Source organism: Saitoella complicata (genome assembly GCF_001661265.1).
Source record: "Saitoella complicata NRRL Y-17804 unplaced genomic scaffold SAICOscaffold_12, whole genome shotgun sequence".
In the NCBI taxonomy this organism is placed as follows: domain Eukaryota; kingdom Fungi; phylum Ascomycota; class Saitoellomycetes; order Saitoellales; family Saitoellaceae; genus Saitoella; species Saitoella complicata.
In genome coordinates, this window is record NW_017567003.1 from 259,722 (window position 1) to 278,771 (window position 19,050).

The 19,050-nt window shown below is 52.3% G+C and overlaps 12 protein-coding genes and 1 non-coding gene across 13 annotated transcripts; 7 read left to right on the top strand and 6 right to left on the bottom strand.

The window, feature by feature from the left end:
- Positions 1–81: 81 nt before the first annotated feature.
- SAICODRAFT_80468 (uncharacterized protein) lies at positions 82–1,322 on the bottom strand. The gene is made up of 4 exons (XM_019171205.1): positions 1,009–1,322; positions 624–955; positions 269–572; positions 82–214 (listed from the first exon to the last, which is right to left on the bottom strand). The coding sequence occupies exons 1-4, from the start codon at positions 1,289–1,291 to the stop codon at positions 177–179; spliced, it is 957 nt and encodes a 318-aa protein (XP_019024091.1). The 5' UTR covers positions 1,292–1,322; the 3' UTR covers positions 82–176.
- A 147-nt stretch (positions 1,323–1,469) lies between these two features.
- Positions 1,470–2,571, top strand: SAICODRAFT_25491 (VAMP-associated protein; the record flags this gene model as incomplete). The annotated part of the gene is made up of 5 exons (XM_019166864.1): positions 1,470–1,515; positions 1,578–1,678; positions 1,732–1,783; positions 1,836–2,498; positions 2,555–2,571. 5 exons carry the CDS (start codon positions 1,470–1,472, stop codon positions 2,569–2,571), a joined length of 879 nt encoding a protein of 292 aa, XP_019024092.1.
- Positions 2,572–3,051: 480 nt separating this feature from the next.
- Positions 3,052–4,590, bottom strand: SAICODRAFT_46678 (cobW-domain-containing protein; the record flags this gene model as incomplete). The annotated part of the gene is made up of 1 exon (XM_019168866.1): positions 3,052–4,590. A coding segment is annotated over one exon (1,539 nt), but the record flags the coding sequence as incomplete, so codon positions are not given.
- Positions 4,591–5,603: 1,013 nt separating this feature from the next.
- On the top strand, positions 5,604–7,580 carry SAICODRAFT_92694 (MFS general substrate transporter; the record flags this gene model as incomplete). The annotated part of the gene is made up of 7 exons (XM_019171826.1): positions 5,604–6,402; positions 6,464–6,655; positions 6,712–6,926; positions 6,983–7,160; positions 7,218–7,286; positions 7,337–7,400; positions 7,456–7,580. The coding sequence occupies exons 1-7, from the start codon at positions 5,668–5,670 to the stop codon at positions 7,578–7,580; spliced, it is 1,578 nt and encodes a 525-aa protein (XP_019024094.1). The 5' UTR covers positions 5,604–5,667.
- A 176-nt stretch (positions 7,581–7,756) lies between these two features.
- On the bottom strand, positions 7,757–7,829 carry SAICODRAFT_t73. Its single transcript has one exon. It is a non-coding gene; the product is annotated as a tRNA-Ala (tRNA).
- A 1,384-nt stretch (positions 7,830–9,213) lies between these two features.
- On the top strand, positions 9,214–10,070 carry SAICODRAFT_30396 (uncharacterized protein). The gene has a single exon (XM_019167663.1). It carries the CDS (start codon positions 9,246–9,248, stop codon positions 9,975–9,977), a length of 732 nt encoding a protein of 243 aa, XP_019024095.1. The 5' UTR covers positions 9,214–9,245; the 3' UTR covers positions 9,978–10,070.
- A 211-nt stretch (positions 10,071–10,281) lies between these two features.
- On the top strand, positions 10,282–11,259 carry SAICODRAFT_71395 (uncharacterized protein). Its single transcript, XM_019170680.1, has 2 exons — positions 10,282–10,351; positions 10,405–11,259. Exons 1-2 carry the CDS (start codon positions 10,312–10,314, stop codon positions 11,196–11,198), a joined length of 834 nt encoding a protein of 277 aa, XP_019024096.1. The 5' UTR covers positions 10,282–10,311; the 3' UTR covers positions 11,199–11,259.
- A 58-nt stretch (positions 11,260–11,317) lies between these two features.
- SAICODRAFT_19349 (Tbf5-domain-containing protein) lies at positions 11,318–11,629 on the bottom strand (the record flags this gene model as incomplete). The annotated part of the gene is made up of 2 exons (XM_019166080.1): positions 11,318–11,543; positions 11,595–11,629. The coding sequence occupies 2 exons, from the start codon at positions 11,627–11,629 to the stop codon at positions 11,318–11,320; spliced, it is 261 nt and encodes an 86-aa protein (XP_019024097.1).
- A 138-nt stretch (positions 11,630–11,767) lies between these two features.
- Positions 11,768–13,131, top strand: SAICODRAFT_30398 (mitochondrial import inner membrane translocase subunit tim44). The gene has a single exon (XM_019167664.1). The coding sequence runs from the start codon at positions 11,824–11,826 to the stop codon at positions 13,096–13,098; it is 1,275 nt and encodes a 424-aa protein (XP_019024098.1). The 5' UTR covers positions 11,768–11,823; the 3' UTR covers positions 13,099–13,131.
- Positions 13,132–13,549: 418 nt separating this feature from the next.
- On the bottom strand, positions 13,550–14,693 carry SAICODRAFT_30400 (Mur ligase). The gene has a single exon (XM_019167665.1). It carries the CDS (start codon positions 14,612–14,614, stop codon positions 13,790–13,792), a length of 825 nt encoding a protein of 274 aa, XP_019024099.1. The 5' UTR covers positions 14,615–14,693; the 3' UTR covers positions 13,550–13,789.
- A 572-nt stretch (positions 14,694–15,265) lies between these two features.
- SAICODRAFT_57209 (FAD/NAD(P)-binding domain-containing protein) lies at positions 15,266–16,924 on the top strand (the record flags this gene model as incomplete). Its single annotated transcript, XM_019169515.1, has 2 exons — positions 15,266–16,785; positions 16,837–16,924. The coding sequence occupies 2 exons, from the start codon at positions 15,266–15,268 to the stop codon at positions 16,922–16,924; spliced, it is 1,608 nt and encodes a 535-aa protein (XP_019024100.1).
- A 49-nt stretch (positions 16,925–16,973) lies between these two features.
- On the bottom strand, positions 16,974–17,675 carry SAICODRAFT_25499 (uncharacterized protein; the record flags this gene model as incomplete). The annotated part of the gene is made up of 1 exon (XM_019166865.1): positions 16,974–17,675. One exon carries the CDS (start codon positions 17,673–17,675, stop codon positions 16,974–16,976), a length of 702 nt encoding a protein of 233 aa, XP_019024101.1.
- Positions 17,676–17,765: 90 nt separating this feature from the next.
- SAICODRAFT_92715 (CIA30-domain-containing protein) lies at positions 17,766–18,787 on the top strand. Its single transcript, XM_019171827.1, has 3 exons — positions 17,766–18,284; positions 18,336–18,482; positions 18,536–18,787. The coding sequence occupies exons 1-3, from the start codon at positions 17,811–17,813 to the stop codon at positions 18,653–18,655; spliced, it is 741 nt and encodes a 246-aa protein (XP_019024102.1). The 5' UTR covers positions 17,766–17,810; the 3' UTR covers positions 18,656–18,787.
- The last annotated feature ends 263 nt before the right edge of the window (positions 18,788–19,050 follow it).

The following is a 19,050-nucleotide window of genomic DNA, read 5'->3' on the forward strand; positions in this document are numbered from 1 at the left end:
ATCGGCGTGCACGGGGAGCCGCGCTTCTGCACGGTTGTTTGGGAATGTGCATCACGGAGAGGGCGACGAAAAGGCGGCAGTCGTCGTAAAGTCAACGTGTTCACTTCGGGGACAATTCGGGCCTTACAATCGATATTCGTACACTCTCCCAAAACTCCAAATGCAAAAGAGCTAACTCATGTCTTCAAGATCAACGCCGCACTCGGAACGAGCCCTGTAAGAAACGGTTAGCGATCCCATATATGAACTCGATTAAGCAAATTCGTACCAAGCTCCTTCAACGTAGCCCCCAAATCAGCCCCAGTATAGGTCTTCCTGGGAAACGTAGTCATGAACACCGCAGAATTTGGCTCCACCCCCGTCTTCTCCTGGATCTTGGACGCCACTTCGAAGAGTGTAGTGTCCGCCGGGAAGGTATCGGTAATGGGTGGGATCTTGCGAGAGCCTTCGGTACGGATTTGGAGACGGGCGGAGTTGGCTGTTGAGGCTTTTGGTGCGGCCGGAGCCGCTGCCGGTGCAGGAGAGGCAGATGGTGGGGTAGTCCCTTCGCGAAGCGCTTTGGCTGCTGCTGCCTGTACGTCTGTGATTAGATACTGTACCGCGAATCAACCATGGCAACGTACCCTGTCGGCTCTCGCCTTCCTATCCGCTTCAATTTCCGCCTTGACCCGCGCCTTCGCCGCCGCGTCCGCGGCTTTCTCCTGTTTCTTCTTCTCTATATCCTTTAACTGCTCCTTCCTCTGTAAATCTTCAATCAATGATGCAGAGTCTTGGTCTTTCTTCCGACGGATGGCCTCGTTCTTTTTGAACTCTTCCTTGTCCTTCTCGGCTTCGAGTGCACGTTTCTGGGCGAGCTTAGCGCGAAGTTCGTCGAGTTTGGCAGCCTTTTCTCCTTCGGTTAAGGGTGCGATTGTCTCGGTTGACTCGGAAAAGTCATCGTGGCCGGTCTTCTCGGCTGTAAGCGTGTCAATTGATGCTTGTAGTGTGCGATATACGGACAAAGCTTACCGTGGAACTGTGCTTGCGGCATTCCCCTGAAGGTCTTTCCACAATCATTGCATTTCAAGCTATTCGCGGTTTGGCCTTCGCCATTGTCGTCGTTATCTCCAGTCAGCGAATCCAACGATTGACCCTCAGCCTCTTCCCCGAGTACTTCATTCTCGTTATCAGGGTTCGTCAACCACTCCAGCGCAGGCTGCAACCCAGAGTGCTTCGTCCTGATGAGAGCAAGCTTAACCCTATCCTCGGGAAAGCCCATTTCTATCAAAGACTCCCTATCCGATTGCCCCATTGTTACTTCGTTATGGTGTACTTGGGCTGGGCCTTCTTGCTGCTTGTTCGGGTGACGTCTACGCGCGTTCTGGAGTTTCCGAATTTACGGATCCTCACCAAAGCCCCGGACCACCACACTCCACGCAGACCAAACACTTACTCACAATAATCCAGCATACATCCCCAAAATACCAATCATGTCTGTCGAATTGGAACCCTCGAACGGCATTCTTGCTTTCCGCAGTACGTATCCTTGCTCAGTAGCATTCGGGAGTGGGCCGTGAGCTGACAATGACGTGGTTTAGGACCCTTTACCCAGATGGTGAAGGAGGCTCTTGTGGTTCGCAATCCTAACAATCAACCTGTTGCGTTCAAAGTTAAGACAACTGCGCCTAAACAATACTGTGTACGTATATGTGATCTGTACGGGTTCGGTCACGACTGACGTTGACCGTTTAGGTACGACCCAACTCTGGCAGGATTGAAGCTGGTGGTGTCGTCGAAGTTCAAGGTGGGTCAGCTGAGGCAGGTGGCATTCTCAGTTGCTAACCGATGGCCTACAGTCCTCCTCCAAGCAATGAAAGAAGACCCCCCTCTCGACCACAAATCTAAGGACAAGTTCCTTATCCAATCCACCCCCATCACCGCCGACCTCGAAACCACCTCCCTCCCCGACCTCTGGGCACATATCGAAACCCATGCGCGCGCCTCTATTGAAGAAAAGAAGATCCGCGTCCAATACCTCCCTGCCGCCGGTGTGGACGGCGGCCACCACGTCGAGCCCTCCGAAAGCGCGACAATCGCTCACGACCGTTTCGCGAGCAGCGTCTCACAGCCCGAGAGTCCTATCTCTCCCATCGGAGATTTGAATAAGTACGCCAATGCGTCGAACGCATCCTCCGCTCCTCGCTCTATCCCCGGCACCGCCGCTCCCGCAAGCTATAACCTTGGCGAACCCATCACTGTGGGCGCCACCAGCGCTACTACCACTACTGGCTACAGCGCCTCTGCCCGTAGCGGTAACTCGGAGTTGGAGGAGGCTCGTGACAAGATTTCGAGGTTGGAGAGAGAGTTGCAGGAGCAGCAGACACTCCGTCAGCGGAATGTCGCGGGTACGGAGAAGAGCTCTAAGGTGGCTGGTGCTGTTCAGAGTGCGGTTGTGCAGGGTGCGCAGGGCGTCCCTGTCCAGTATGTGGTTGCGTTGTGTTTGGCCGCTTTCTTCCTTGGTATGTCAATATTTCTTCATGTACATGTGGAGGTATATGTTAACTCTGGTACGCAGCTTATTTTGCTTTCTGATCGAGGGAAGAGAGATGATGAAGGGAGGGAGAGTCGCTAAAAAGCGTGGGGTTATGGTTTGTATGTTATCTTCTTTGCGTGCTGATACTTTAATGGTTTAAGGAGCACTTTGTGGGCACTCTATAGCTATATGGATGATTTTCTTATCACTGCGCAGCATCTTTCTTCGCACTCCAAATGATGCCCAGACTTTGGTACGCTCGAATATTTGACCAATGTGAAGACTTCTGTATTGTGATGTTGTATACTAACGTGACAATTGCTAACGTACACCTAAGCACGCACACGAACCTGCGTGTGCGAATGTTTATGATCATGCTTGTGACCCTGGTGGATACTCTTACTTCTCGGCCTCTTTCCGAGGTTCTTCTCCAAAGTGGATACGGTCTCCGGAGGCGTAGCAGGCTCAGCAGGACTGTCCTCATCAGACATATTCTCATCGACCCACTCTTCATCATCCTTCTCCTCATCTTCTGCGGCCTCAGCACCGATAGCGGGCCACTCCTCCCAGCCATCCTCGAAAAGGGCGTCCATTTGAACCGCCTTCTCCTCGATGGAATCCTCAGAGGTCATAATAGCAGCCCACTGGTTCCACTCCTCATCATCAAGCAAACAAGCATCAAGCTCCCTCTTAATCAAATCTTCGTTCATCTCCTCCGTCCCAATCATAACCAACTCCTGCCTACGATCACCCCAGGTACCCTCGAAATCCTTCTCGATAGACTTGATGACATCTCTGTCTTCCGGCCATTCTTCGCGAGGGAGTTCGCAGAACCAGGGGCCGCCGCCGGAGATGGTGAGCATGCCGCCGGCGTGGGACCATTCGCCGTGTTGGATTGGGCGGGTAGCGAGCCAGATGAAGCCCTTTGAGCGGATGAGGGGGGCGAAAGCTGGGGAGGCACGCTTGTTGTCGAGGCGGGATTGAGGGTCTAACATGAGCTTCTCCTCATCCTCGTCCATGTCAACCTCATCCTCTTCTTCCTCTTCTTCCGCGTCTTCCATGTCTTCATTCTCGTCATCGGTAGCTTCCTCGTCGCCGTCTTCGGCGACACCCTCCATGAGGACGAAGTACTCGCTGGCAATATCATACAAACGCATAGGGTGGAAGGGCCTCCTGGCACGGTAAATAAAAGACTTGACACCATACTCGTCAATCTCACTCTTTAGATTCGATCCCTCGTTCAAGGACCTCAACCACCCCGCGCTCGTCGCAGCCTTCTCAAAAGAGAACATACCCGTTCCCACAATCTCATTAACATCAACACGACTGTACTCCGTCGTGATGACCTTAGCAGCAGGGTTCAGCGCCGCAACGAGGGCTCTGGCTTTCTTGACGATAGCGGGCGCAACGACATCGCATTTGTTAAGTAGAATGACGTCTGCGAACTCAATTTGGTCGACGAGGAGGTCGGAGATGCAACGTTCGTCGGAGGATTCTACGTTTTTGTAGCGGTCAGAGAGGAAGTCTGCGGTGTCGAAGTTGTTGAAGATGTTGAAGACGTCGATGACGGTGACACAAGTGTCGAGGCGAGCGAGCTTGGAGAGACCACCCTGCTCGAGGAGTTTGACGAGGTAGTCATCTTTCTCGTCCTTCTCCTTCTTGGTCTTCTCTTCTTCCTCGTCAACGATCGTATTGCCCTCCTCATCCTCAAGCTGCACAGCGAGCTCGTTGAACTCGAAAGTGAAGGTCTCCGCAACCTGCTGCGGCTCGCTAACTCCCGTACTCTCAATGATCAAATAATCAAACTCCCCGCCCTCGGCCAACCTCGCAACCTCCTCCAACAAATCGCCACGGAGCGTACAGCAGATACACCCGTTTTGCATCCGCACGATCTTCTCCTCGCGCTGAACGACGTTCTTGCCGTATTTGTTAACGATGTCGGCGTCAATGTTGAGGGCGCCCATGTCGTTGACGATGACTGCGCAGCGGAGGTGGTGGGATTTGGAGCGGAGGATGTGTTGGAGGAGGGTGGTTTTGCCGGAGCCGAGGAAACCAGAGAGAAGGGTTACTGGGAGACGGGTGTCTTTCTCTGTTGATGGGATGGGGCAGGCTGGAGCAGACATTGTGATGGTATGTGGTCGCTTCGGCGATGTAGAGCTGCGAAGGGGGACAATTGAAATTGGTCGTGCTGGGCAGTTCCATCTTATATAGGGGAACCTTGCTGACCCGGCTGAAAGTAGAAGTCCATGCCGTATCACTTTTCCGCAGAATTATCTCCTCGAAGCCATGAAGGGGTCTCCCAGGCTTCTTTTTCGAGGTTCTGATTGGCCTGTACCCGTGGTAATCTCCGGCTTTTCGTCGCCAGTCGATACCTTGCTGGTCCGCGGCCGGCGTATGCTTACATGTCTGCCGCGTCTCCAGCATAAAACATCCACGTATGGCCAAGATCAGCAGGTTCTATCTGAATCCCTGTGGTATCCTGCTCTCCATGGCTTGAGCTTTGTCCAATTGAGGCCCTCAGAGATGGTATGACCCCAAGGGTATCGGCAGCGTGCAGGTTAACCACAAGGGTCCCCGGCTGTGTGGGGCCATGCTCGCGGCGGGGTTAGGAGGACCTGTGCCTGCCATTCACGGCCGTGGTACATTCGCCCTTCAGTGGAGAATCGGTAGCATCACTTTTTGCATTAACGAGGATCATCTAGCTATAGCTTGGGCATCTTGTGTTTTCTTTCTTGTAGTTGGTTTTAGTCCCCTCCTAGCGTCGATGCAAGGTTAAACCCGTGGGAAGCACAAAAGCATGGACATCCATGAATAGACAGACTTCTATAACTTCCCTTGGGGATGTGGCAATAATGTAAACCGAAGATTGCCCGAGGCACTCCAGTACGGCAAGTAAGAGTATGAATGACGCCTATGCACGTGCACCAAAAACACTGGGTAAATAAAACGAGGGTAACTAACTCTATCTTGTAGTCACGGGTTTGCTCATCGGCAGAAGTGAACCGGAAAACAAGGTTGCCCTCCCCGCATTTCGGCTGATGAGTGCGGGCGCGCCGGTGTCTAGGAACCGACCCCCACACTTCCCTGACCTCGACGTCAATGCTTTAAAGCCTGTACACGGCTGCTCCTATGTAGAACTGTGGAAAGTAGTAATCATGTCGAACAAAGCAGATATAGAGCTGCGCGAATTCGCCTCACCCGAGCCCGAAATCCTGAAAGCCGGCCCCAACATCGACCTCGAAGAAAAGGGCGAGGCCGGCGAAGGCTACCTTCTCCAAATCGACACCAGCACCGGCTACGGCAACCTCAAACTCGCTTCAGACGGTCACACGGTTCTCATCCCACAACCCAGCGACGATCCTAACGATCCGCTCAACTGGTCATGGACTAAAAAGCATTTGATTTTGATGGTCATCTCAGCCGCCGCGATCCTCCCCGACTTCGGCTCGGCAACAGGTGCGCCCCTCCTCACCGTCCAAGGCGAGTACTGGGGTATGTCCCCTGACACCGTCAACCACTCTCAAGACGGAAACGTCATGATGCTCGGCGTGGGCGGACTCTTCGCCGTTGCGTTCTCCGCCTATTTCGGGAGGCTGCCGGTGTTGTTTTATTTTATCTTGTTGGCGACTGCAACGGCGTATTGGTGTGCCGGGGCTGTGACCTTTGACAGTTTTATGGCTGCGAGGATTTTGAATGGGTTTTTCTCGACGGTTGCGCAAGCGGGTGGTTTGATGTTTATCAAGGATATCTTTTTCTTTCATGAGCATGCGAGGAAGATTGGGGTCTGGGCCGCGTCGGTCATCTTGTCGCCCTACCTCGGTCCATTCTTCGCCAGTTTCATCATTACAACTCAGACATGGAGAGTTCCGTTCTACGTGTACTCGGGAATGGTCAGTGGACAGCTTTGCGATAGTTGACTAACCGTGAAAAACGCTGACGTTCGATTGACAGACAACCCTCGTGCTCATCCTCATATGTCTTTTCGCAGACGAGACGTTCTACAACCGTCATATCTCCGCCTCAGAACAACCTCCTCGTGGCAACCGCACTGCGCGTCTCCTCGGCATCGCTCAATGGCGCTCCCGCTCCCACCGTGTGAGTTTTCTTGGGGCAATGATGCGTCCAGTCCGAGTGATTATCAAAGTAACACATCCATTCCTTCTTCCTCATATTTCCCCCGCTGACCAGTATGATGGCAGCCTGTCGTCCTCATATCCTTCATCTACTACCTTCTCACCTTCGCCTGGGTCGTCGGTATCAACACTACCCTCGCCGTCTTCCTTACCCCGCCCAAACCTGCCGGCTACGGTTTCGGCCCTGTACAGATCGGGTTGTTCTATATCACTCCCCTGATTGCTGCTTCCATTGGTGAGATTTTTGGGCATAACTTCAATGATTGGGTTGCGAATCGATAGTGAGTCCTCTATTAATCTGAGGCCCTAGAGGATAAGAGGCTGACAAAGAGTAAAGCATCAAGCGCAACAAAGGCATCTTCGAGCCCGAAGCACGTCTTGTGACGAACTGGGTAGCGACCCCATTCATGGTGGTTGGCCTGGTTCTCCTCGGGTTCGGGTTGGAGAAACAGTGGCATTGGGTTGGGTTGGCGTTTGGGTGGGGGTTGTACGTGTTTGGCATTATGTTGGCTACGGTATGTACCATGTTTGCAAGTCTCAGAGGCACAAAGAGCTGACTGAGAGTGTTGTAGGTTGCGATTACGGCGTATGTGCTTGATTGCTACCCAGATGGGTCTGGGGAGGTTGCAGCTTGGGTCAATGTATGTCAAGCCATCTCCTGCCCTTGAAGATTAATTAACAGGAAGTATAGATGGGACGCACGACGGGTGGCTTCGTCATCTCGTACTTTCAAATCAAGTGGGCTGCTGAACAAGGTTTGACTCCTCCCCTGCACCTGTCGAAGATGTAAAGCTAAACGCGTGCACACAGGTACTGACCGTTCCTTCGGTACGCAGGCAGGCATTCTCTTTGCGGCCTTCTTGCTGATTCCCTTGTTGCAGTGGAAGGGAAAATATTTGCGGATCAAAGGGGGGCTGCTGCATTTCCCACAGTGAGCGTCATTTGTAGGGAGTATGTGCGCATACCAGGCTGGCAGAGTGCGTTTCGTAGCTGCTGCAAGATCATCAAATATACATGTTATACGTAGCCAAGAAATCATTCCATGACACGGATCGTTACGAACCGGTTCGTCATGGCAGAGACATGTGCAGAGCACAAAAAAGCGTAAGCGTGGAGAAGCTGGGAGTCGAACCCAGTACCTCTCGCATGCTAAGCGAGCGCTCTACCAGATGAGCTACATCCCCGAATGAATGTGTTTCCAATTTTATCTACTAACCTCATCGCTATTGTGATCACCGTGAGAACCGGTTTCGTCATGTGTTCGAGTACGTTTTGCGAGCCTGCTTATCGCTTTAGTTTCCTACGCACAAGACAAAACAGTAGAATTATAGATTTTCCCATAACGAACCCGTCTCTGGTGCTATAGCAAGGTGAGTGAGAAGCGGCAATCGATTCGGTAGGTAGGATCGCTGTTGCACCAATTACTTTCACGATCGCGTATCCATGACCAGTTTTCAATCTGTCCGTCCAAACCCAAGAATACCTAACACAGTTGTGCGCGCTAGGTTCTGAAATTGAAAGCATACCATATCACTTCCAGAATGCCATAATACCGTTCGAGTACATCACTCCACAACCGTACTCACGTCAAGCCCGCGATGAATCCCACGATACCAACTTCGTGAATATGCTTCCGTAGGAAGTGTCACGAGACTTTGTGTAAGTCCGTAAAACGATAAGTTAAAAAGGCCACATCCAGTAATTTCCGAAGTCAGCGTGACTTTCCTGGACCCTTCGAAGCTCCTTTACAAGGAGAATTGATTGGGCACATTCCCGACGATTTTGATAGTCACTCGAGGACGATCGTGCCACGTGCCGTCGGATCACAAGCCTTCCGGAAAGGATGGCACTTCGTGGAAAGGCGTAGATAGTGACGAAGAATAGGATCTGAGCAAAGTCCTCTGGTTTTAAAGCAGCCTTTTCACCTACGGAATCAAACGATCCCACGGTGCCAAAAATGCGACATGGACCGGAAACGACTAAAAGTTTGTTTGGGGACACCTCATAGCTCTGCAATGATGGGAAGGAACTTTGATATTTGCTGGATGCTTGTACGTTTGTTTACGGTTACCGCCGAGCTGGGACCGGTACGCGCGGCCAGCTGCACGGAGCTGCAAATCCATGCACGACGATGCTCCCCAGGGTTCCAGCTGCCGTACGAACATTCCAAGGCATCGAGCAGTCCAACAGCAACAGCAACAGCAACGGCAACGTCGACTCGCCACTGGCATCTGTTCAACTGCTTGTCATAACTAGGAGAAAAGCGATTGAGACATAGCCCTTACATCGATACCATGTCCGCTCTCCAGCGTCGTACCCAACCCGCCCTCCTCTCCAGCAGCCGCCGTGCCGTCCCCTTCTACCTACCGGCGGTAAGGGCCTCCAACACCCTCCTCGCCTATCGTCACATCTCCACCGCTACCACATATTTTGAAGAACGTCCCCTTCCAGCAAACACCATCATCAAATTCGTTCCACAGCAAGAATCATGGATTGTCGAGCGCATGGGGAAGTTCCACCGTATTCTGGACCCAGGATTGGCGATTCTGATTCCGGTGTTGGATTCGATCAAGTATGTCCAGAATCTCCGTGAACGTGCGATGGAGATTCCGAGTCAGACGGCGATCACGGCGGACAATGTCAGTTTAAACATCGATGGAGTGCTCTATGTCAAAGTCTTCGACGCATACAAAGCAAGCTACGGAGTCGAAGACGCAGATTACGCAATCGCCCAACTCGCACAAACAACCATGCGTTCCGAAATCGGACAATTATCACTCGACCACGTCCTCCGCGAACGTCAAGCCCTGAACGCAAACATCACCGAATCGATCAACGAAGCCGCAAAGGACTGGGGTGTTAAATGCCTCCGGTACGAGATTAGAGATATTCACCCACCGAAGAATGTCTTGACCGAGATGCACCGCCAAGTCGCCGCCGAACGCTCGAAACGCGCGGAAATCCTCGAGTCAGAGGGTGCCAAGACCTCCGCAATCAACCGTGCCTCTGGAGAAGCCGAGGCCATCCTCCTCCGTGCACAAGCTACCGCTGATGCACTTCGTTCTATTTCCCAGGCTATCGGGGAGAGCGACAAGGGCATGGATGCCGTCGGGTTGAGAATCGCGGAGAAGTATGTTGAGGCGTGGAAGGAGTTGGCGAAGGAGGGGACTGCTGTGGTGGTGCCAGGGAATATGGCGGATATGGCTGGGATGGTCACCAGTGCTATGGGTATTTTCAAGAATGTGAAGGAGGGGATGCAGAAAAGTGAGGTGAAGGGGGGAGAGGGGAAGCAGATTGAGGATGTTACAAAGGATTTGTTGGGAAAGAATTAGGAGGCATTGATGCGGTGAATTGTATGTCTGGCGATGGAACTGTAGCAGTTTACGAATCCCTCTCCTCAATACATCCCATATTTGTCTCCTGTCAGCTTTTGAGTCAGGTTCATGTCACAGAATTGCCAAAAGCAGAGCATCGACAGGCGGCACAAGCGACAATAACAGCTCTAAATATACAGAAAAGAATCCCTATATCTTCCGTACACCCTGTGTATCCAACAAGCAGCCCCTGATGGTCGAGGCCGGTTGATGTGGGGTTCTGCACGTGCCTCTCAGAAATCTCGAATCGGAGTTGTACGAACCGCAAAACAGGAAGGGCAGTAAAGAAACAATGGCCGCAAGACTACAGTGCAGAAACCTGTTACGGCAATGTAGGCATCTCCATTCTTGTGTCCCGAGGGCCGTACTGATCACTCTGCAACAGTCGCCCGTTCAGCCTTCGTGCAACCATCAAGAACATATGCCACCATTCCAGCACCACCACCAGCAGGCCTGCACAACCCCTCCATCAAAATCGACACCCCCGCACACACAAATACCACGGGCCTCGTCCCTCTGAAGGGCTGGGAGAGTCGCAAGACCTACCTTCTCCACAACTACGCCAAGCTCCTCCTCGAGCAACCACTAATCCTCATCGCCCAGCACAACGCCGTTAACGCCGAGGAATGGGGTGCCTTCAGAAATCAGGTCGCAAAGGTCGGTGGTAAGTTGCAGGTTATCCGGACACATATCTTTAAGGCGGGGTTGAGGAACGTGAACTACATGAAGAAGGAATTGCCGCAGGAGCAATGGGCTACGACCGATGCGACGGCTCAGTGGCTTTCTGAGGCTGCGAAGGATGTCGATGATCCGTTGATGGAGCTTTTCGTTGGTCCTCTTGCTACGATCACCCTCGCCGAACCCGCCCAGGGGTTCCAGCCCGAGGTCTTGAAGAAGGTCATGGACATCTGCAACAAATCGCAGAACAAGCTCGTCCTTCTTGGTGGACGTATGGAGAGCAGCCCCATGGATCTCACAGACTTGGAGCGCGCCAAAGCGCTACCAAACTTGGAGGGTATGCGCGCGCAGTTGTTGGGATTGTTGAGCAGCCCTGCCAGTGGGTTGGGTCGTGTTTTGTCGGCGTCTGGATCGAGGATTTACTTTACACTTGAAAGCAGGAGGATTGGTATGGAGAAGGAGGCGAACCCTGAGGGTGCTACTGCTGAGGAGAAGGCCTAGAGAGGGAAAAAGGGTATGTATAGGAAGGACAAGACAAGGCATAATACAAAACTTTGACCTCATACGTATCGTGCATTCTCAAACTGCTTGTATCGTACACTCTTCTTTCGAGGTATGATCTACGCACCAGGCGTACCGAACCTCCCATTTCGCTTCTTCTCGCCGTCGTCAGGCCTGTCTTGTAGGTTGTAGGTGTTTTCCTCCATTTGCTTCTCCACTCGCGCACGCACTTCATCTAACATGTCTCGGTCGATCATGACGTGGTCGTCATCGAGGTCATGAACGATGAGTTTGTTGCCTCTTTCCTCGTCCATTTGTAGAATGATGGTTTTGACGGTGGGATCACTGGAAGCAAGACGTCAGCTCGACTCACACAAATATACAGAGACATCATACCATGATATTAACAGTCCCTTGGTGGCCCTGACCATCTCGAAGCTTCTGTATGTAACGTTGACTCCATTCCCGCCCATATCCGGCGGCCCCCGGCCTGTGGCGGAGCGCACCGCCACTACGGTCAGCCGAACAAAAGTCCCGGAGGCGCCGCAACTGATCAGAACATACGGCAAACCCAGCTGGTTAAAAAACCCAGATCGCACCGGTATCCACCCGTCGCCGATACACAATGAGACGAGCAGTTTCCTCCCTGCCTCTGCGGCGACAAATCATCGCCTCCCGAACCTTCCATGCCTCGTCAACGTTGAGAGAAGGAAACCCTAGATCTCCCTTGAAGGTCTTCATGGAGACGTTCAAGAGCGAGCTGCAGAAGTCGAATGAGTTGCAGGAGAAAGTGAAGGCTTTGTCAGATGAGACTGGGAAGGTTGCTGATAGTGAGTCGTTCTCGCGGGCGAAGGATGCGTTCACCAAAGCGAAGGAGAGGGCGGATGCCGTTTCTGCATTCGGTGGAAAGCATGTTCAGAAGGCCGCTGAGGTTGTCGGTACTGGAGCCAAAGCTGCTTGGGAGGCGCCGTTAGTGAAGGGTACCAGGAAGGTCGTAACGACTTCTGCCAGCGCTGTCGCAAGTGGTCTCGACACCGCCACTAAGCCTATTCGTGAGTCGGAGGCCTACAAGAAGGTTTCGTCGAGTGTTGCGGAGACTATCGATGATGGTCGGTCGTCTGCTTACGGAGGTTACATCGAGAAGGAGGAGAGAAGAAAGAGGCGTGAGGCACGAGAAGCGGGTAAGCACTACGTTACCCCGAACGCCGATGCGGGAGAGGCTTTGGTTCTCCACAAGGACAGCCAGTTGAAGGAGGCATGGAAGAAGTGGAAGGAGGATTCTGCGGCTGCGCAAGCTCTTAACCGTGTCCGTCATGCCGTGAACGAGTCTGAGAACCCTATGGTTGAGAGATTCCGTGATATGGCCGAGCGTGTGTCGGATACCTGGTCTGGATGGTTCGCCGAGACTGAGAGTGCTCAGGTTGTTCGTATGTTCAAGGAGATTGATCCTACTTTCTCTATGGAGCCTTTCCTTCAGGAACTCCGTGAGTTCATTCTCCCTGAGGTTGTGGAGGCTTACGTCAAGGGCGATGGTCAGGTTTTGAAGCAGTGGCTCGGCGAGGCGCCGTTCTCCGTCTGGTCATCCATCAACAAGCAGTACGTCGAGCAAGGTGTTATCTCGGACGGTAAGGTCCTCGACATCCGTGGTGTCGACATCGCTCAGTCCAAGATTCTGCCACCAAATGACATCCCCGTTTTCGTTGTCAGCTTCAGGTGTCAGGAGGTGCATCTGTACAGAAACATGAAGACCGGAGAGTTGGTTGCTGGATCTGAGGACGCTATCCAGTTGGTGCCCTACGTTGCTGTGATCACCAGGATCCCTGACGAGGTCACCAACCCTGAGACGAGAGGATGGAGAATCGCCGATTTCGCTCGTGGTGCTGCTCGTGACTACACATAAGCGGCGAAGACGCGAGGCATTGGGAGGCGAGGCTGAGTTGTTTGTGCTTTCGGAGTTACTCTTGGGATGTTTACGTATCTGGCATGGTCGTGCCAACACTCTCCACTTTTCGGTTTAAGCTTCACATTTGGTGCTGGCGTAATACCCTTGGTTTTTGGATGGGCTACAAAAATGCGAAAAGTTTGTACATACTTAGCATATGGGGTCTGATGGATGGATGGCTGCTTCAGTAGAGCATGTTTGCGGGACGGATGGATGGGATGAAAAAAGCTTAAGGAAGTGCACGTTTGCAATTGCACTTGATGGCAAAAACCATAGCTATGAAGTGTACGCTGAGAATAAGAGGTTATTGAATTCTTCACCCTATTCACATGTGTGCGCCTAATCTACAGCGGTTCACTTCTTCGCACAGTTCCCGAGGTTGCGATTTACGGCTTCGTTACTTCCGAAAAAGACTTCATCGGTACCGTATCGCGACGCGTAACGTGGACCCGTAACAGACGAGACGATCCTTCTCCACAATCTAGCATTTGCGAGTCATAGTCAAGGAGCAGAGGTTGCTGCCCGAACCGGAAGAACCACGACAATCGCTAGAGGCAGACGATCAACGTTAAGATACGTGAGAGACCTCCGTACCACCCACACCTCTCCAACGACACAGAGAAACTCTCAAACCAATTTCATCCATCTCTCACTGCGCCAAATCCCTCTCCATCTTCTTCACCTCTCCTATCAGATATAGACTCCCACACACCACCACTGTCCCCTCTTCATTGCCTTCCACCGCCCATCTCAAACTACCACTCACATCTCTCCCAAAGCCTTGCGTCTGACCCTCCACCGCATTCCCTAGCACCTCCCGTGCAACCTCTGTAATCTGTCCCGCCGGAACGGGCTTAACCCACGGCATTCCATCAACATCCCCAAACTCAACCGCGGCAATGCGATCAGTGCTCCGGACCAATATTTTCAACATCTCATCCAAATCCTTTCCTTGTGAGAATGCCATTACCCATGTGATTGGTCCCTTCCGTCGTAAGGTGTTGACATACTCAGCCAAGGAATGTGCTGCATTTGCGTTGTGTGCACCATCGAGGAGGAGTGGGTTTGATGACACTGTTGGGATAGTGGTCCATTCTAGGCGTCCGGGCCATTGTGTTGCGGTTATGCCTTGTCGGATGATTTGGGGTGTGATGCCTGGCAGTGATCCCTGGAGATGTGAAAGAGCCACGACAGCAACAGACACATTTGCCTTCTGATGTGCCCCGGGAAGTGGTGTCTGAACCGATATTGGTCCCCAAGTCTTCGTCTGCACGGAATATGTCTGCAATCCCTCCTCTGTACCCTGGACAACCTCAACCTCAGCCCCCACTGATTCAGCGGTCTCATGAAAAGCATCTAATGCTTCCCCGTCATTCTCCCCATCAACAACGCACCTAACACCCCTCTTCATAATCCCCGCCTTCTCCTTTGCTATCGCCCCAAGAGTATCCCCCAATAGACTCTGATGATCCATCGCAATCCCGGTAATAATCGTAACCAACGGCTTCTCCAACACATTTGTCGCATCAAGCCTGCCGCCAAGCCCAACTTCGATGACAGCGACATCGACATGCAGGCAAGCAAAGATGTCAAATGCAGTTGCGGTTAAGAGTTCAAATTCTGAGGCATTGATGGAGTGGGTTTGGTTCACTTCTCGTACTCTCCGCTCACTAGCCAAGAAGACATCCTCTTGTACTGCCTTGTTTCTGATCGATATACAATCCCATCGATCAATGAGATGCGGACTGGTGAAGCGACCAGTGAGGATCCCGGCATGAGTTAAGACAGAGTCAAGGTATGCACAGACAGATCCTTTGCCATTTGTGCCGGCGACATGAATTGCTTTGAATGCATGGTGAGGGTGGTTGAGTGGTACTAGAAGTTTGAGGATACGAGCGAGCCCGAGTTCGATTGGCATGCCAGGTTGCGGGGAGGTGATGTATTTGCGCAGTCAGATGTAACGTAGACAGATCCCACTTCGGGGCGGTCGGTTTCCGAGGTCGAGATTCGCGAATTCGATGCGCGTCCAACGGCACCCGATTTGGAGATCCATTACGACATCGCAAGTTATAATAACCAGCAGGACCCTTCCCACCATGTACCCAAGTAACCAACACCGACGAAGATGTCCTCAAAAGAGCCCTTCATCGGGCAAAAGAAGCGCGTTCTCATCGTCGGTGCCGGTGCAGCTGGTATGAGTTGCGCCGACCAACTCTCAAAGTCGCCCGAGAAATTCGATGTTACGATTATTGATGCACAAGATTACTGTGGTGGACAAGCCTTCTCGATCGGGATTGATAAGGAGAAGTTTGGGGCTGAGTGGTTGAATCAGGGTGTTCAGGGCGGGAGCTATATCTTCCGCCATACGTTCCGGATGTTCGAGCAGCAGGGATTCAAAGCGGATCCAGTGAAATTGCAGGTTTCGTTCGGGAAGGGGGATCGGTTCTGGACAAATGTGTTTCCGACAAAGATGGTGCAGAAACATGCTTCAGAGATCAAGCGATTCACGCTGTTGCTCAAATTCATCCGCTGGTTCGAGGTGTTCTTCGTATTTATGCCGATCAAGGTTCTCATGAAGCTTTTCATGTTCTCAACTGAGTTCACGGAGTATATGATCTTACCGACCATCGCACTCTTCCTCGGCACAGGAAATGCAACACCAGAAGTCTCGTCCGTGATCCTCGAGCGTTTGTTCACGTCCCCGACATACGGAATGTGGTACCCCGCAGACGAAGACAGTCTCGCATCGAACCACCCCCCGATGTGCGTATTCCCCAAGTTTTCAGATTTCTACGAAACGTGGAGACAGAGCCTCGTCAAAGCTGGTGTCAACGTCCGCCTAAGCACGGAACTCACACGGGTCATCAAGCGCACATCCTCAGGCGTGAAGGTCGGAACCAAACCCCGTAAGCCTCAGCCGGACCACCACAACCCAGTTGGTGGTGACCCAGACGCTCCTGAGACCATTGAGGACTACGACGAAATCGTACTCTGCGTCCTCGCTGACACCGCCAAACGGCTGCTCGGCAAAAACGCCACGACAAAGGAAAAATTTGTGTTGGGCTCTACGAAGTGGTCTGATGACGTTACCGTCACTCACTGGGACGACACTTACATGCAAAACCACTACACGAACACTTACGACCCAGATCAAGCTATCCGTACTTTAAATGGAAAGGATCAGTCGTTGAGGAATGAGCGGGGTGGATCGTTCGCGCCGATGTACTATATCAAGCCATACCCCGAAGACCCCAGCAAACTCGAAATGTGCTTCGATTGTACGAACTACCAATCACAGTTCCCACGAGTCTCAAACCCAGCTGACCCACCCTCTGGTTTGGAAGTCAGCCGACTTCCACTCAACCGCCATGTGTTCCAGACAATTTTCCTGAACAAGGATCGTGATTCACCATTGTGGACCATGGACCAGATCAATAAAGATAAGATTATCCGCATCGATTGGTGGCACCAACTCTGCCACTCCTGGACCCACTATCTCTTCGTTGTCCCCTGGATGTGGGCCCTCAACGGCCGGCACCACACCCGGTACGCCGCAGCCTGGACATTGGTCAACGCACACGAACTCGCCGTCATCTCCGGACTCGCAGCAGCGTGGAGTTTGGGCGGAGGGTATCCGGAGGAGATGTGGCATGATGGGAAGGAAGCGGGGAGGGTTGAGCCGGGGGTCGAGGAGAGGAAGGGGAGGTGGGAGGGGTTTGCGGTATTGTGTTTTAGGTTGTATTGTTTGTTGGCTTATGGGAGGTGGTATTCTAAGGGGAGCTAGATCGGGATATCTGATACCGGTAGGGCTTGGTGAATGGGAACGTATTGCTTCAGTCACTGTCTGAGTCTGAACCGTAAGCTATTAGGCCGGATAACCCAGCTGGTTTTGCTGTTGGTGGCTCTTCTGTGAGTTTTGATGGTTCGGGTATTATCGGCGCAGGTTTTGCAGTCTCTTTCGGTGTTTCCTCCTTCTGTAGCGGCTTCTCCTTGTTTTCGGTGTCTTTCATAACACTTGGCGGACCAGCCGCACCCTTTGCCTTCTTCACAACCAGCCCAACCAACACATTCTCCTTCTTCCGTTTCTTTGTCTCCTCCTTCGACACCTCCTTCTTCAGCGCTATTGGCGGCTCCGTGGCCGTGGCCGTAGCCGTAGCCGTAACCGTCGCCTGCTCCGCCTCATACCTCGCTCGCCTAAATGCATCCATCTCCCTCTCCATCTCCTCCCTCTTCTCTCGATCCTCCCGACGCTTCTGTTCTTGTACGTCCGCCAAGAAGTCAACTTCGTCATCGTCGAGCCGACGGATGAGATTAGAGAATTTTGCGGCTTCCATACGCGCTTCCTCCTTCTTGAGCTTGTTTTCTTGGAGGCGGTCGAAGAGGGATCGGTCATCCACGGACTCCTTTGGTTCTTTATTCCTTTCCTGCAGGCCTGCTACACGGGCTTTGGCTGCTGCCCAATCCTCGTTTTCTTCTGCATTCTGAGTTGCTTCATTCTCTCGTAGGGTACGCTCCGAAACAAATCCGGAGGACATGGTGTTTTCGACACGGCCGGCTTCACGACGTTCCCCGATGTACTGTAAGGCACGCCCGGTCGCGGTATATATACGACATCATCAGTGTTGCGCGAAGGCAACCTCCAACCTTCAACAGCAGCAGCAAGTACGACCATGTCTTTTTGGAAACGCAGCTATGACGAACTCCGCAAATACACCGCGAAGGCCATCAGATCAAACCCCAGCGCAAGGGACCCAGAACTTACCTTCATCAACTTCAAAACCCCCGAGGCCCTTAACTCTGTCATCACCGGCTGCGACGAAGACATCGGTGGTTTCTCCTCCGTAAACCTCGATTTCGAACCCTCAGAAAACGCCGCAGTCTTCCACGGAAACCTGTCACTTCAAGTCCCCGTTAACCCCAGTGTAACGCGTTCGGGGTATGCGGCATTCCGTACGAAGGTTCCTGCGAAGACTATTTTTGGTACACCAAGGTTTGAGACAGATGGGTATCAACATATCGCATTAAGAGTAAAGGGTGATCGTCGCAAGTATTTTGTGAACGTTCAGGGAGACACTTTCTCCCAAACGGATTTGTGGCAGCATAGGCTATTCTTGTCGACGCCCGGTCAGTGGGAGACAGTAATGGTATGTACCTCGGGTTGCGTGTGGCGTGGGCTTGTTAACATCAGGCTTTAGATCCCTTTTGGTGACTTTGTTTTGACAAGCGAAGGCAAAGTCGAAAGAAGACAGGACGGCATGCCCCGGGATAAAGTCCGTACTGTGGGTATCTCCATACTAGACAGGCAGGAAGGCCCATATAAGCTGCACATTCAGTGGATTAAAGTATGTACACACCACTTGTCGTCTGGTTTAGCTACTAACTGGGTTATGTGCAGGCGATGGGCGATGAGGCATCCGGGAAGAAGCCCGAGCATGCGAACCCGTTGGAGGGAGTCAAGATGGAGAAACCGGAGGCAGAGGTGAAGGGCGGGAAGCGTGGGAAGGATCAGCTCTGAGTAAACATGTGTTTGCCACCATACTCGCAACAATTCATAGGGGGAAGGACAGTGGTCAAGCGGATGGTATAACAGGATGCTGTGCCCTTTCTTCCCTTATTCGTGGAAAGATAGTATTGCTATTTGACTAGTTCCAAGGCTTAAGGAAAGGCGATTGATTCGTTTAGTCTACGGATTACGAGTTTACCATGGCGGGAATATTTCGTTGATCCGACTTTCCCTAGGCTTGGCGTCAAGCATGATCTCTATTTCAATGCATTATCCTCCCCCATACCCATCCCGATGCCGATAGCTAGCTGTCGGCAGGGAGCTTGTAAGCTTAAGTATCGGTACTGAGGCGTGAAAAACCAGGGCGAGTGAATGCCGAAAGGTGGTTAGAGAGCCTTTGACCCATC

Excerpts from the sequence above, each read along its gene's own strand:
- SAICODRAFT_80468 (XM_019171205.1), bottom strand. The coding sequence starts at position 1,291 with ATGGGGCAATCGGATAGGGAGTCTTTGATAGAAATGGGCTTTCCCGAG. Across the intron at positions 956-1,008 it reads GCCGCAAGCACAGTTCCACG|CCGAGAAGACCGGCCACGAT; the intron begins GTAAGCTTTGTC and ends ACACGCTTACAG. Across the intron at positions 215-268 it reads GGCTACGTTGAAGGAGCTTG|GGCTCGTTCCGAGTGCGGCG; the intron begins GTACGAATTTGC and ends CGTTTCTTACAG.
- SAICODRAFT_30396 (XM_019167663.1), top strand. The coding sequence starts at position 9,246 with ATGGAGATTCCGAGTCAGACGGCGATCACGGCGGACAATGTCAGTTTA.
- SAICODRAFT_71395 (XM_019170680.1), top strand. The coding sequence starts at position 10,312 with ATGGCCGCAAGACTACAGTGCAGAAACCTGTTACGGCAAT. Across the intron at positions 10,352-10,404 it reads CAGAAACCTGTTACGGCAAT|TCGCCCGTTCAGCCTTCGTG; the intron begins GTAGGCATCTCC and ends ACTCTGCAACAG.
- SAICODRAFT_30398 (XM_019167664.1), top strand. The coding sequence starts at position 11,824 with ATGAGACGAGCAGTTTCCTCCCTGCCTCTGCGGCGACAAATCATCGCC.
- SAICODRAFT_30400 (XM_019167665.1), bottom strand. The coding sequence starts at position 14,614 with ATGGATCATCAGAGTCTATTGGGGGATACTCTTGGGGCGATAGCAAAG.
- SAICODRAFT_92715 (XM_019171827.1), top strand. The coding sequence starts at position 17,811 with ATGTCTTTTTGGAAACGCAGCTATGACGAACTCCGCAAATACACCGCG. Across the intron at positions 18,285-18,335 it reads GTCAGTGGGAGACAGTAATG|ATCCCTTTTGGTGACTTTGT; the intron begins GTATGTACCTCG and ends ATCAGGCTTTAG. Across the intron at positions 18,483-18,535 it reads TGCACATTCAGTGGATTAAA|GCGATGGGCGATGAGGCATC; the intron begins GTATGTACACAC and ends GGTTATGTGCAG.